We start from the raw sequence: 13,485 nt of genomic DNA, 5'->3' as shown, positions 1-13,485 counted from the left end.
TCTCACTACCAACTGGCACTGATGGATAATGGCTTAAAACAGTTCCTTTTGTGCTTCTAGCAAGCAGTCAAAAACGTTGAGTTTCGCATATTAGACAATTAGACAACGTTGACAATTAGAGCTTGTTAATTTGAAATCCTGCTTTTTAAAGTCACCAATGAGTATGTCTTCCTCCCAAACAGGTCAAACTTTTTCCAGTCTACACAGAGGGTGGCTTTGGTGTGATGTTAACATAATCCATGACAGAGTTAGGCTGAGGATGCATGAAAAGAAAATCTACCTCCTTATGGAGCATGTAATACTTTTTGCTTTCCCTCTTATATGCTGGAGCAATAGAGGCTGACGTTCACTAGATTATCTTGGCAAAGTCTAAAAGTGCTTTGTTGACTGGCAGGGAAATTCTCTAAGAGTAAGATGTGTAGTCTATCACATTACTTGCCTATCATGCTAATAATATGGTTATGTTGATTTAGATTAATTCATTAATATATTAATGGGTAGATTTAGTATAGAGGTAATAGTTAAGAGCTGTAATGTACAAAATCTGCTAAAGACTGTGAAAGGCCATTTACAAGATCAGCAGAAGCTAAGGTTAGGAGATTTCTATGCTTGAAACACTGATCTCACCCAGACACAGGTCATATTTAGAGCTTCCCTGGACTGAAAAGGAGAACTTATACCTGGGACCTTTCACCCACATAGGATGGTAGAGAAAATACCCTCAGACTCAGCAGATGTATTATTATATAAAAAGTCCCAAAATTACTGGTTCAGACTGAGCTGAAGTAATCAGGACACAGGACGTGATAAATGACCACAAAGGCCCATGGTAACGCATTGACGTATATGATAATAAGTTGAGAGCAATGATACATTGACCTATAGGAAAAGAACACTTCAACATTAGCAATATCCCCTATTGAATATGCATCAAACACGTCAGTGTCAGATAGTATAAAAGTGGGACCCCAGCTTAGGGGCGAGAGGGAGGAGAAGATGCAGTCCTTGGAAGGGCCAGAATGATGCCCCAGATGATGATGGGGAAGGTGAAGGTAATGAGAAAGATGATGGGCTAACACCTAAGATTGTTCTAGAAGGAATGATGTAAGTATACGGTATGGAAATATGGATGTACATTCCCTATCTTATGAAACTGGGGTGTTTGTGACAGTACTAACTATATTAATAAACTCTATTTGTAAATATACAAGAGTTTCTATAGTGTGAGTGTTGCAACTGTGCACATCTGGGTTCCCAACCATAGAATAATTGAATACTGGGCCTGATCCTGGAACAAAGAACCTGTCAACCCTAAAGGTGTTAATTAGAAATTAAAACAATCTTAGATGAGGCAGCAGAGGTCTGTAGCATGTCCAACAATTTGAGGTGTAACCCTTTCACTTTGTGAAGGAGAATATGCAGAACCTCACCCACCCTCTTTAGTAAGACCTTGGTAAAGCTTGAAATCATCCACTAATGATGGAACATAACATAAGAACTGCCATACTTGGTCAGACCAAAGGTCCATCTAGCCTATTATCTTGTCTTCTGACAGTGGCCAATGCTAGGTTCTTCACAGGGAATGAATACAACAGAGAATCACCAAATGATCCCTCTCCTGTCACTCATTTCCAGCTTCTGACAAACAGAGTCTAGGGACATGATTCCTATCTCTGCTGGCTAACAGCTATTGATGGACCTAACCTCCATGTATTTATCGAGTTCTTTTTTGAACTCTGTTAAAGTCCTGGTCTTCACAGTTCTCTGGCAAGGAGTTCCACAGGTTGACTGAGCATGGTGTGAAGAAATACTTCTTTTTGTCTAATCAGGTGAGAAAGAGGAGTTGTTTGTCAGTGGAGTAGTTTCCATCTGTATTCTGGCCTCCTTTTCCTAGGAAGTTTCTTCTGTGGGGTTCTGGAGGCTGTAGAAGACTGTTGCAGGAATTTCTGTGGGAGATACCAGATACCTGAGAAGCGTGGGGCCTGTAGGCTGCCCACAGATCCCAGTAGCCACAGGTGACCATATTAGGAAGACTGGGGATCACAGCATCCCAGATGCAGGCTGAAGAGGTGGTGCTAAAATCTCTCAGTAGAGGTACCTGCAGACCTACAATGGAGCATCCATATGGGCAAAACTAAAAGAACCTTATATTTTGACTAGCTTTCTATCACCCCTCTCAGCCTTGGTGCAGTGAGCTTCCTTTGTCATGCAGATTATAAACTGCCTCTCAGATTCCCAGGTAAATGTGAAACAGAACCTCATTGAATGATAGGTTATCATCATTATTATTTTGACAAAAGTATCTTTCCTGTCTCCCATATGTTTGTGTCCTCTCTGCTGTTGTACCACCATGTTCTGTTGCCATTTTAACTTTTGTTGACCCAACACTTTCCTCAGGAAAGGAACACTGAATTCTTATCTGTCTGCACAGCAATATGGACATTACTGGTTCTAGATGAAAGAATTCATAAATAAATACAGAATTATAATTTTAGCCCCTTAAATAATCTACATCACTAGGACTTACCTGTAGGATTTTTTCTCATCATCCAATAACCCTGTGACTAATTGACAGACCTTGACTTATACAAATGTTTGGAATGGAGACCTTTGTATTTGTTACTGTAAGTTTTATAAGTGCTATTCAAATCTGGACCCAGACTCTGAATTCAACTCCAACATCCTTTGGTTTGGGTTTTTACTTGAAGATTTTTAAAGTAACAGTTAATCCAAAATGTATGTATGTGATTTTCTTTAGCTATCGATGATCTATTCTGATGAATGAGCATGAACCCATCCTTCTCAAGTTTGTCTATACATGGAGTTATTCTGGAAGAGATATTCTAATAACTCTATGTGTGGAAAAATAATCCCTTTTCCAAAGTGGATTAAGCTAAAATGGAAAACGTCCCTCTGTCCAAAACTGCTTTAAATTCACATCCTTCCTTATCCAGAATAACTTTAGTGTGTAGACAAGCGCTGAGTTCACAGGTATTACACCTGAAAGGAGAAAGACCACTCTGGTCTGTGCACTCAAGGGAAAAAATATAAGAAAAAAAGAAACATTTCCATACATTTTTGGTGTTCTCGTTACTCAAAATGAACAAACAACATAAAATAAAGCTTGGTGAAGAAGGAGGATCAAAGAGGTTGGGCCTGACAGTGCTTGTATACTCTTTTACATCAGTGCAATATCCTACCATTCTGACTGGGGTGTGGTCTACACTACCTTGCATGCTAGTCTAAATGACTAACCAAAGTGCACGTCATTGAAAATCAGGCTCTTTGCCTTTAGATTACAAAAGCAGAACTGTTGTATTTCTAATAGGGATGTGAAGGACTAGTCGACTATCCGATAAGCAAATACCAGTCCCCCTCCTTTGCTGCTTCTATCAGAAAGAGGCAGCGGGGGGGAGGGCAAGGAGAGACTACTTCAAACCTGCAGTGCTGTGTAGAGCCTGGGGCCAGAGCCCAGCGCTGCCTCTCTGAAATGCCGTGGTGAGCCTGGCGTCAGGCTCCTCCCAGCATTTCAAAGCAGCAACATCCCAGCTGACCCTGTGCTCCATGCGGCACTGTCTCTTTGAAACACTGCAGGGAACCCAGTGTCAGGATCCACCTGGCATTTCAAAGAGGCAGTGCTGCGTGGAGCCCAGGAACAGCTGCGGACTCCCTGGCTGACTCTGGGCTCCACGTGGCACTGCCACTTTGAAATGTCACAGGAAGTCTGACTCCGGGTTCCCACAGCGTTTCAAAGTGGCAACGCTGCACGGAGACTGGGGTCAACAGGGGAGTTCCCAGCTGATCTCAGGCTCCATGTGGACCTTCAAAGTGAAGCAACAACCTTAGGGCTGGTTCTACACTTCAGATGTTGAAACGCTCTATCGACTAGTCAAATAGTCGATGCAAAATCCCTGGATGATCAGTGGAACTCTATGATGAGATCTTGTGGAGTACTCTTCATACAAGGTCTGCTTACGTCTGTTTCTGACACATTGTGTAAATAACACCATTGAGTTGAACTGTGTTTGCACTAATTCTGACACCATGAGTCTATATATGTTTTGTATTCTACCAGTACACCAGATCAGATGCTAATGCCTATTGGTTGAAGATACTGAGGGAATTCTGAATTGTGAATTAAAGATTTCAGTTAGTACTGTTAAAAACACAGCAAAAGGAAAATAACCAAAACCTCTTTTTATACCTGCAGGTATATTTTGACTTAATATCCTGGTTTTGGGGGAGGAGGCTTGGAGATAAAAGACCCAATGGTTGACCAGGCAATCTATTTTCTGAACTTACCTTGATGATTTTACATCTGTGTGATAATAGCTGGGCACAACAGATGGAATTCAATTTTCACTCTCATTTGTGAATTCTCTTGCTTTTGTGTATTTTCCTTATCTGTAAGATTATTCTCTAATATTTAATACTACATAGCACCAGTGACCCCATACAAGATTAGGGTCTCACTGGGCTAGGAATTTTATAAACATAAAGGAAGACATGGTCCCTGCCCCGAAGAGAACATCACAGTAACTTTTTTTTGGTGATTTAATCATATCGACAACTTTATCAAAAATTACAAAACTGATATTAATTTTTTTTCTAATTCTTAGTAAGACTAGAATGGATTTTTTTTTAAATAGAAAAGCATTTTTTTGCTAGTGCTCTGCTGGAATTCTCACATTACAACCCTACATAGCAAAATACAAACTGTAATTAAGAAAGGTAGTATTTCTAAGATAATTCAGTCCACCACGAGCCCTCTATTTCCTCTATTTCATCAAACTCTGGGACTCAGATGATAGTGCATTATTTCTAAACTTTCTGTAAAAATGATTTAGGAAATAACTTAATATTTGATGTAAAAAAAAAAAAGAACAGCCACTTTAAATCTTAGATTGAGTATAACAGATCTGGGAGATCGAAAATGTGTTTTTTTATTTGTTTGTTTGACTACGGGGAAGCTATTTTCATAGCTAATTCCAGCAATATCTTTTTTGTCGGCAGCAAGAATACAAAGGAAGTCCATTGAAATTAATGGAAATATTTTTTCTTTAATTGGTGTTCACAAAATGCACCATGATAGAAAGAGGAATAATACCCTGGACTTTTATCATATGTGAAATGACTCGACATACTACAGCCCACTTATAAATAAACCACAATAAATAAACTAACCATAAATAATGAGACTACTTAGCACTTTGCAGCCTCAAAGCATGATACTAAGTTTAAATAATTAAGCTAATTAAAAACTAATTCCTCTTGTGGGCTCACTTGCAGTCACTTAAAGTTCACAGAGTCACATGACTGTGCCAAATTAATGCCAATTAAAATATTATTCCACTTTCCACAATGGGGTATTTTGTCACAATCTAAATATAGGAGTACTCTCTTAAATTAGAAACTAGGCAAAAAGTATTTTTAATTTTTTTTTCATTTTAAGTCTTCTATTAGAAAAAATATAGATTTATTAAACAAAAAATAATAATGTAGAAAGGTCTGGGCCTCCATCAAAAAAGTATATTATGCTTTAATGCAAAGAGAAAGAAATGGCTCTATGGGCAAAATTCAAGTATGAGTGACCAGTTTTTTAATTGTAAAGTAGGTGCAACATTTTTTAAAATGTTACAACACTGCATGACCTGTAATGCTCACAATATTTACATTAACTGCTTACATGAAACCATAAAAACTCTAAAAGAGAAAAAAAAATCTGTATGGACTGAAACAAACTACGCCTAGCACCCACATCAATGCCATTATTAACCAATGAAATCAAGTGCACAAAAATACTTTACATAGTCTACTAATGTAAAGTATACATTGGTGAGAAAGTACAAACCTAATTAGTTAAACTGCCAAAAGAAGGGTTGGTCAATACAAACTCAGTGTTAAGACCGAAAAGAAAAAGGTAAAAAAACCCAAACTAAATATAAACATACACACACGCGCGCACACACACACACACACACGCATGTATTTATGAATAAAAACATCTATGTAGACAAAACAGCAGAAAAGCAGGCTGATACGAAAAATGGACAACATTAACTCTTTAAACATAACAAACACATCAACTTGTAACAAAAAGTGTTAACTAAACTACACAAAAGATCACTTCACATGAGTTTGCATGTAGGACCATGGCAGGCTGTCCCGCCATTACACAAAAGACAAATGAACCTACCCAGTGGAAGGATGGGTTCCTGCCTCCAGGCCACTGTAGCTTAGTGTAGCTAATTGCATTCCATAAGGTCGGGGTGGGGGAAAAGAATAAGAGCTGTCTATGAAACATGAAAAAGCAGGTTAACCCAGTTGTAGTGCTATGTGCTGTGGAACAAGAAAACTGAGTTTGGAAATGTCCTCAGGTCTCTTTATCCTCTGGGCCAATGGATCTCAATCATGTCACACAGATAATTGAGTTTGGGTTTTGGAGAAAGTCAGTGGGGAAAGGAATAGTTATTCACTGTACAAGTGCCAAACAGGGATTATCAATAGAGTGGCAATGTTATCAGCGTCAGAAGATGCTGATTACTAACAGTCTTAACTAGAGGATGCAGATTTGCCGCTATAGAGAAAAAGGAATTTCAGGTTAAAGACGTGGTGGTTCCCAGATGAAGAAGTCCATCTTACGGACTCCATCTTGGAAAAAGGCAAGGAGAAATGAGAATTTACTTTGAGAAGAAGGGTGTACTACCACCACCATCAATGAAAAAAATGATGTTGTGCTACACTTATTAACTTTTTTTGTTACTTTTATAATGGCTGACAGCTTTAGGCTTGTATATCTGTAGTGTATTACTTCCTTTCTACATATGTTTCACATTTTCACTTAACATAAATAATTTGGTTAATAGATTTAACCTGCATATTTCAGCCACGTTAATATATATAAGAATCTGTTAATGGTATAAATAATTCTTTTTAAATAAAATAAATCTGATATGTTACATAATACTGATAAAATTACTGTTGCTAATAGTTTTGTTAGCCACCTTTAACTTTCAGTTTAGTAATACTGTATGAGGGATACTAGAATTATTGTTTAGGAATGCTGTTGAGCATGCTCTTTTATTCCACTGAAAGATCAAATTGTAATCAACATTAACACTCATATTTTTAAAATAGGGCCATTCCCCCATATATGTAAACAGTATGTTTAATCAGGTTAAAAACCCCAGGTTAACAAATACAGGGTTTGGGGGAATTCAAAGTCAATGGCGGTATAAATTGCTTAGTTTAGAAGGTGGCTATTAAACTTCAACTACAGAAATGGCTAACTAAAATATTTCATCTAAACTTTTTTTAAAATAAAATCTACAGCACTCTACTTTAAAACTTAACTAAATAAAATGCAACCAGTGGTTGCAGCTTTTGAATTCTTAATTAGACCTGTGATCCCACATCCCTTTAGGAATCTGCAAGTTTGCACTCTCCTACAGAGACCTGAATGGAGTACAGTACTTCCAGGCAAGGTTCATTCGAAACAGACAATATAAATGAACACTCAGTGGTGTGAAGTGTATGCCATAATTAAGGTATTACATAATCATGCCTTTTCTCTGCTGTTAAATACAAAAACAGCATCTTTTACATTATCATATAAAAGCATTTAGGCTGTATTTTTTATTTATCACTTTACACTGGTAGTCTCTTGTATGTGTACTCAATAGAAACCAAAGAATTTTGTACACTATTTTTTTGTACAATAAAAGATAAAGTGTGCATTAGGTACGCTTGTACATGACAATATTGTACAATATTTACATTTCAGATATCACCATGAAATTCTGTATTAGCTATATACACAATGAAAATTCATCAGAAACATTTGGACTATTTTTATAATCACAATTTTAGTATTATAGAAAAAATTCAGTAATCATCTGACATTTTTAAGTGTAATCTTTCAAGGAATCTGATTGGTTTATCCAGCATTAACTATCCCACATGATCACCAAAAATATTGTACCACTATTTTGCTTAGCACCCTTTGATGGTATCTATCTGTCCTTGATATAAATATTGATATAATATCTATATCGATACCTACATACTGATTTATGTGCATGTTCAATTTGATAAGTACTGGATCAGAAACAAAGACATTCAATGTTATCTAGAGATCTTCCTCCTCTTGGGTTTTGGAGGCTTCACCTGTCTGTCTCCCTGTGGGATTTGGTGTACCTAGAAAATAAATAAATGGAAAGTTTAGCACAGAAATTAGAGAACCTGCTAGTGATCAATAAACTATAGTATTGCTTGAAAAGTTATTATGCTCTCCAAGTGATACAGCTTGTAATTTTCAGATTAAAACCAGAATTAGAAGTAAATTCAAGAACATTAATTTCAGGAGAAAAATACTACTTCCATCACTGTACAAAGAACTGAAACACAAAACAATAACAACAGCAGAGCAAACAGAACTCTGTGGGCCCCTGGACAGTATGGGGAGGTCCCCCAGCTTCACGTTCCCAGAAGGGTTCGGGCCAAGGCCTGCCAGCCCTCAGCGCTGACTGGAGTGCAGTGCACTCCTTTCAGCCTTTAGCACTGCTTGGAGTGCACGGCCCAGCAACTTAAAGGGTCCGGGGCTCTGGCCATCACTGCATCTACATGACACCCTTACCTCAAAATAAGCTACGCAATTTGCACTATGTGAATTGTGTAGCTTATTTTGAGGTAATTTCAAAATAGCTTATTTCGAAATGTGGTGCTATCTAACAGAGTCAAATTTCAAAATAAAGCGATATTCCAAAACGTCCCTTAACCCTTGTGAAACGAGGCTTACAGGGACATTGGAATAGTGAGCCCGTTATATTTCGAAATAACAAGCATGCTCAAAAGATGTGAAAGAGCTATTTCGGGATACTTTCAGTATCCCAAAATGGCTCTGCAGTGTAGACAGAGCCCCAGAGACCAGAATTTAAGGAATAAACCATTTTCAGCCAACTATTTTCATCCATTATCATAAATTTCAGGTTGATCTGTAGATTATTTATCAAGTGAAAATGTTTTTAATCATCAATTATTTTCCATTCAAAAGCTGGGAGGAAAGATCATGATCATATAAAACCATTAAAAACATTTTTAACACTGCTACAAGAGATGGAATGCAAAACAATGTACGGCTGTTTTACATGGAATACCACCACCATCTGTTGGTAGAATTGAGGCTGTGTATTTTGGAAAAAAAGCAATCAGTAGGTTACAGATAACTATTAATCAAAAATTACAAATCCTTGAATCATATGAAAAAAATGTCCTTATGTCACCATCAAATTCTTCAATTCAGCTAGAATTTCATCTTACAGATGTTATTGCTAGTATCAGTTATAGTCTATGTCAATCATATTATATATTTAAAATTTACTATAGATGAAAACCCATAATTCTCTATTAATAAAGCTAATAATCAAAAGGTTCAGTTTCATCAACAATTCAAAGCAGACAGCAAGAGATATAGACAGTATTCCAGATAGTACTAAAACCATGTCTAAGGTGCAAATCTCGCAAAGATTTCTGCATATGCTTATTTTCACACACCATAAATAGTCCCATTTAAATCTTTTTGGTTGTGTAAAGTTAAATATGTACATGAGTCTTTGCAGGGTTGAGGTTTATAATATCAGGGGAAAAATTAATTTTATTTTAATAGTTAAAACCATTAATACTTATAAAAATACTAATTAGAAGTTTTGAGTATTTTTAATGTATTGTAATGGTTTTTAATAATTTGCATGACTTCTGTGATAACAAGAGTATAACAAAATTCCAAATACATTTTAAAAGTGTATTAACATTATTAGAAATTTATTTTGTCTGTATGCCACAAAGTAAAAGTGAAAACAAAAAGTAAAACAAGCATAGTTAGGTTTTGAGTTTATTCATCTTAATTTGCTTCTTATATTTTCTATTTTGTTTTAGATGAAGATTATTCATTGTAGTGTTACAGTCATAAGATTTTTTAATGCTGTTGCAAACTTGGACAAGATGGGTCTGATTCTTGGATTCCTTACTCAGGCAAAACGCCAGGGGTAGTCGTGGGAGTACAGGGTCTGTTCAAAATATAGGTAGATCTCACACATAAAAGATAAGTATCCAATAGTTACTCTGGGTGGAGAGGAATAATGCAGAGTAATCACAATCTAACTGAAATTATACATCTTTTTCAATGTTATTATTTAAAAACTTAATAATACAAAAAGAGTTTGCTTGAAAATGCCATAAAATGGAAAAACCCATTTCATAAATGTATGAAAATAAATACTATATAACTAAAAACAAAGGAACTTACATTCCCAGACATTTTGTCCAGTTCACTCATGGCCTCGTGTATAGCAGCTTCTAAATGGTTATTTAGCTTTCCGCTTCTAGAATGAAAAAAAATTACTGTCCATGATTGTTTACAATGGAAATACCCCATTTTCAAAAACTGCTGATAATCAAAATACAGTACATACAAAAACAGATCACATTCAACTTACTTAATTCACTACACAGATCTCCCATTGGCAGCCAAGGAACCATTTGTGCAAATCACAAAAGCACACCTATTCATGTGTTCACTTTTAAATTAAGTGTTAGCACTTTGTTTTATTAATTTAATATGTAAAGATAAGACTTTTATAAATTAAACAGGAAATCTCCACAGGAAAAAACGTATTTATATACAGAATACAAAAGTACATTATATCATCACTATATCGATTTTCTGCTTCTAAATGGAAAGTGTAGCATTTTGAACTATTTGAATTAGCTACCAATTAAAATTTGTTTTTTTGTTTTAGTTTTGTTAGGAGAGCAATAGGTAGTACAGAAGATATTCTCTTTCATGAACTTGACCCTGAGCAGTTATTATGCATGCCAAAGGACTGACATTCCCTTCAGATTAAGGTTTTTCCGAGCTACTTCAAAGAGAATATCTGACTAACCCTTAATGCTGGCCTGCCTCCCACACTGCATTTACTCTAGCTGGAGGCTATTAGTACTTCATAAGAGGGCTGCTGAAAAAATAATACAGGCTTGTCATTTCCACCTGGAGAATGACACTGTTCTGCTAAGTTTCTATCTTTCTCCAAATACCTGCAGCTCAAGCCTGCAGTCTCTCTACCTTTATTTAGCAGTAGTAGAGAAGTCAATTGTCCCTCTGAATTGTGACAGTCACATACACTGCTGCCTGCACTGCGTATCTTAATTCACTTCCACAATATGCTCACTGATTCAGTTTGTGCGCATTATACTTATTAAAAGCAGTTTTCCATTTTAAACACCACAATCAGCATTCTGGGTCATATTTATGTGGCTTGGTGACTGGCACTCCTGGAAGTATCTAATTATCAAAAAGTACTTCAAAAAAGTGTAAGGAGGGTCTGAATCAATGCTTCCATTACAGCCAGCTGGAATGGGAAAGGAATTCTGGGTGTGGTATGTATGTCCACTAAATTTGCTTAGACCTACTAGGTATTCAACAGTTATGTAAATACAGTTCAGGCTGGAATGGGAAAGAAATCCTGGGTATGGTTATGTAAATTCACTTCATTCAGCTTCCTTAGGCCTGTTTGATAATCAACTATTATTTAGAAGGTGTATTGCTCATTGTAACCTACTTGGCTGTTGTGGGGTTACAAACTGTGTGAAGAGTAAATGCAGGAATTGTAAGATATGACCACCAATGCTTGCAGTTTTTGTGGGAATGCACAATGCAGAAAAGCCAGACTGTTTTAAACTCAGTTAGAAGGAGAGACCCTGTCAGCGTAAACAGATTTGGATAGACACATACTGCCTCTTTCAGAGCCCTATAGATTAAGTTGCCTGAACTGTCAGACTGGTCCAACCTGTTTTTCTCCACTGTTTCAATGACAGAGTTAAAGAAAAGTAATAGAAATGTAGCCGTGTTAGTCTGGTGTAGCTGAAGCAAAATTCAGGACTAAATAGCACTTTAAAGACTAACAAGATGGTTTATTAGATGATGAGCTTTCGTGGGCCAGACCCACTTCCTCAGATCAAATAGTGTAAGAAAATAGTCACAACCATATATACCAAAGGATACAATTAAAAAAAATGAACACATATGAAAAGGACAAATCACATTTCAGAACAGAAGAGGGATACATAGTCTCCTATAGACAACCACCTAACCTCAAGATGATTCTTACCAACAACCACAGGACATACCACACTAATACCAACCCTGGTACCTTCCCTTGCAACAAACCCCGTTGCGAGCTTTGTCCACATATTCATTCTGCTGATACCATTATTGGACCTAACCAAGTGAGTTATAAGATGAAGAACACATATTCCTGCGCATCCAGAAATATAATTTATGCTATCTTGTGCTGAAAGTGTCTGTCTGCTATGTATATTGGACAAGCATCTCAGACACTTCGCCAAAGGATGAATGCCCACAAAACAGATATCAAACAGGATCACAAAGAAAAAACAATTTCTTGCCATTTCAACCAGAAAGGACACTGTCTCAACGACTTAACTACCTGCATTCTGCTACAAAGACCTTTTACATCTGCACTTGAAAGGGAATCCTCTGAACTGTCATTCGTGCTAAAATTCGACACTCTCCGGGGGGATTGAACAAAGACCCCAACTACCTTACCCATTACAAAGATAGCTTCTCCAATTATCACCTCTAATATCATTAGCTCACAGACACTTACCTTCCTTCCCCCTGCCCCCTGCATCCCCCTTCTGTTCTGAAATGTGATTTGTCCTTTTCATATGTGTTCATTTTTTTTTAATTGTATCCTTTGGTATATATGGTTGTGACTATTTTCTTCCACTATTTGATCTGAGGAAGTGGGTCTGGCCCACGAAAGCTCATCATCTAATAAACCATCTTGTTAGTCTTTAAAGTGCTACATAGTCCTGAATTTTGCTAGAGTTAAAGAAAGACTCCATTAGGAGTCTCTTTTGTATGTAAATGTACTCCAGTGGATGCTGGAATCTCTTGTGGTTGGACTGTGCTTTGGGCTAGGAGCTGAAATCAGAGAGCTGAAATCACTAGGTTTGGTCCAGAGCCAAATCCACCATAAGCCAGTGGCTGGTGACAGTGATTGTCTGATGGAGAAGCGTGAGGAGTAGCCAGCAGATTGGTTGCAGCAAGGGGCAATGGAGCAGTGCCCAAGAACAATGAGTAGGTGGATGGCGAGTGATCAGCAGAGTGAGTGAAATGCCTTCTACCTCCCTCCCCCCCCCCAAACTCAGGAGGGGAGGTGAACTCTGCAGATGCAACTCTGAACTCTGGTCTGCCCTGACCAAGGGCAATGACTGAGTGAGGTATAGAGAAGGGTTAGGCATGTGTAGGGGACAACTACATTGCTGGACTTGAGAGCGAAAGAGGAAAAGGACATTGCCCAACCTACTTGAGTTGGGACATTTAACTGTGGTTTTTCCAAACTAATGCTACGTTACTTCCTGCCCCTTTTTCTACAAAGCTGGCTGGAAGGTCGGGCCCAGCGG

The 13,485-nt window shown here is 37.4% G+C and overlaps 1 protein-coding gene across 10 annotated transcripts in view; it reads right to left on the bottom strand.

Annotated features, from left to right (window-relative positions):
* Nucleotides 1-6,038: 6,038 nt before the first annotated feature.
* Nucleotides 6,039-13,485, bottom strand: part of MBD5 (methyl-CpG binding domain protein 5) — a 251,076-nt gene continuing 243,629 nt past the window's right edge. For all 10 annotated transcript variants that reach the window (XM_075933338.1, XM_075933341.1, XM_075933339.1 and 7 more), the window contains 2 exons: nt 10,304-10,379; nt 6,039-8,196 (listed from right to left, as the gene is read on the bottom strand). In XM_075933338.1, coding sequence (XP_075789453.1) covers nt 8,125-8,196; nt 10,304-10,379 — 148 coding nt within the window. In that variant the 3' untranslated portion in view covers nt 6,039-8,124. The remainder of the gene's footprint in view (nt 8,197-10,303; nt 10,380-13,485) is intronic.

Source organism: Pelodiscus sinensis, chromosome 7, assembly GCF_049634645.1.
Source record: "Pelodiscus sinensis isolate JC-2024 chromosome 7, ASM4963464v1, whole genome shotgun sequence".
NCBI classification, from domain to species: Eukaryota; Metazoa; Chordata; order Testudines; family Trionychidae; genus Pelodiscus; species Pelodiscus sinensis.
This window is presented reverse-complemented; position numbering and strand designations above follow the sequence as displayed.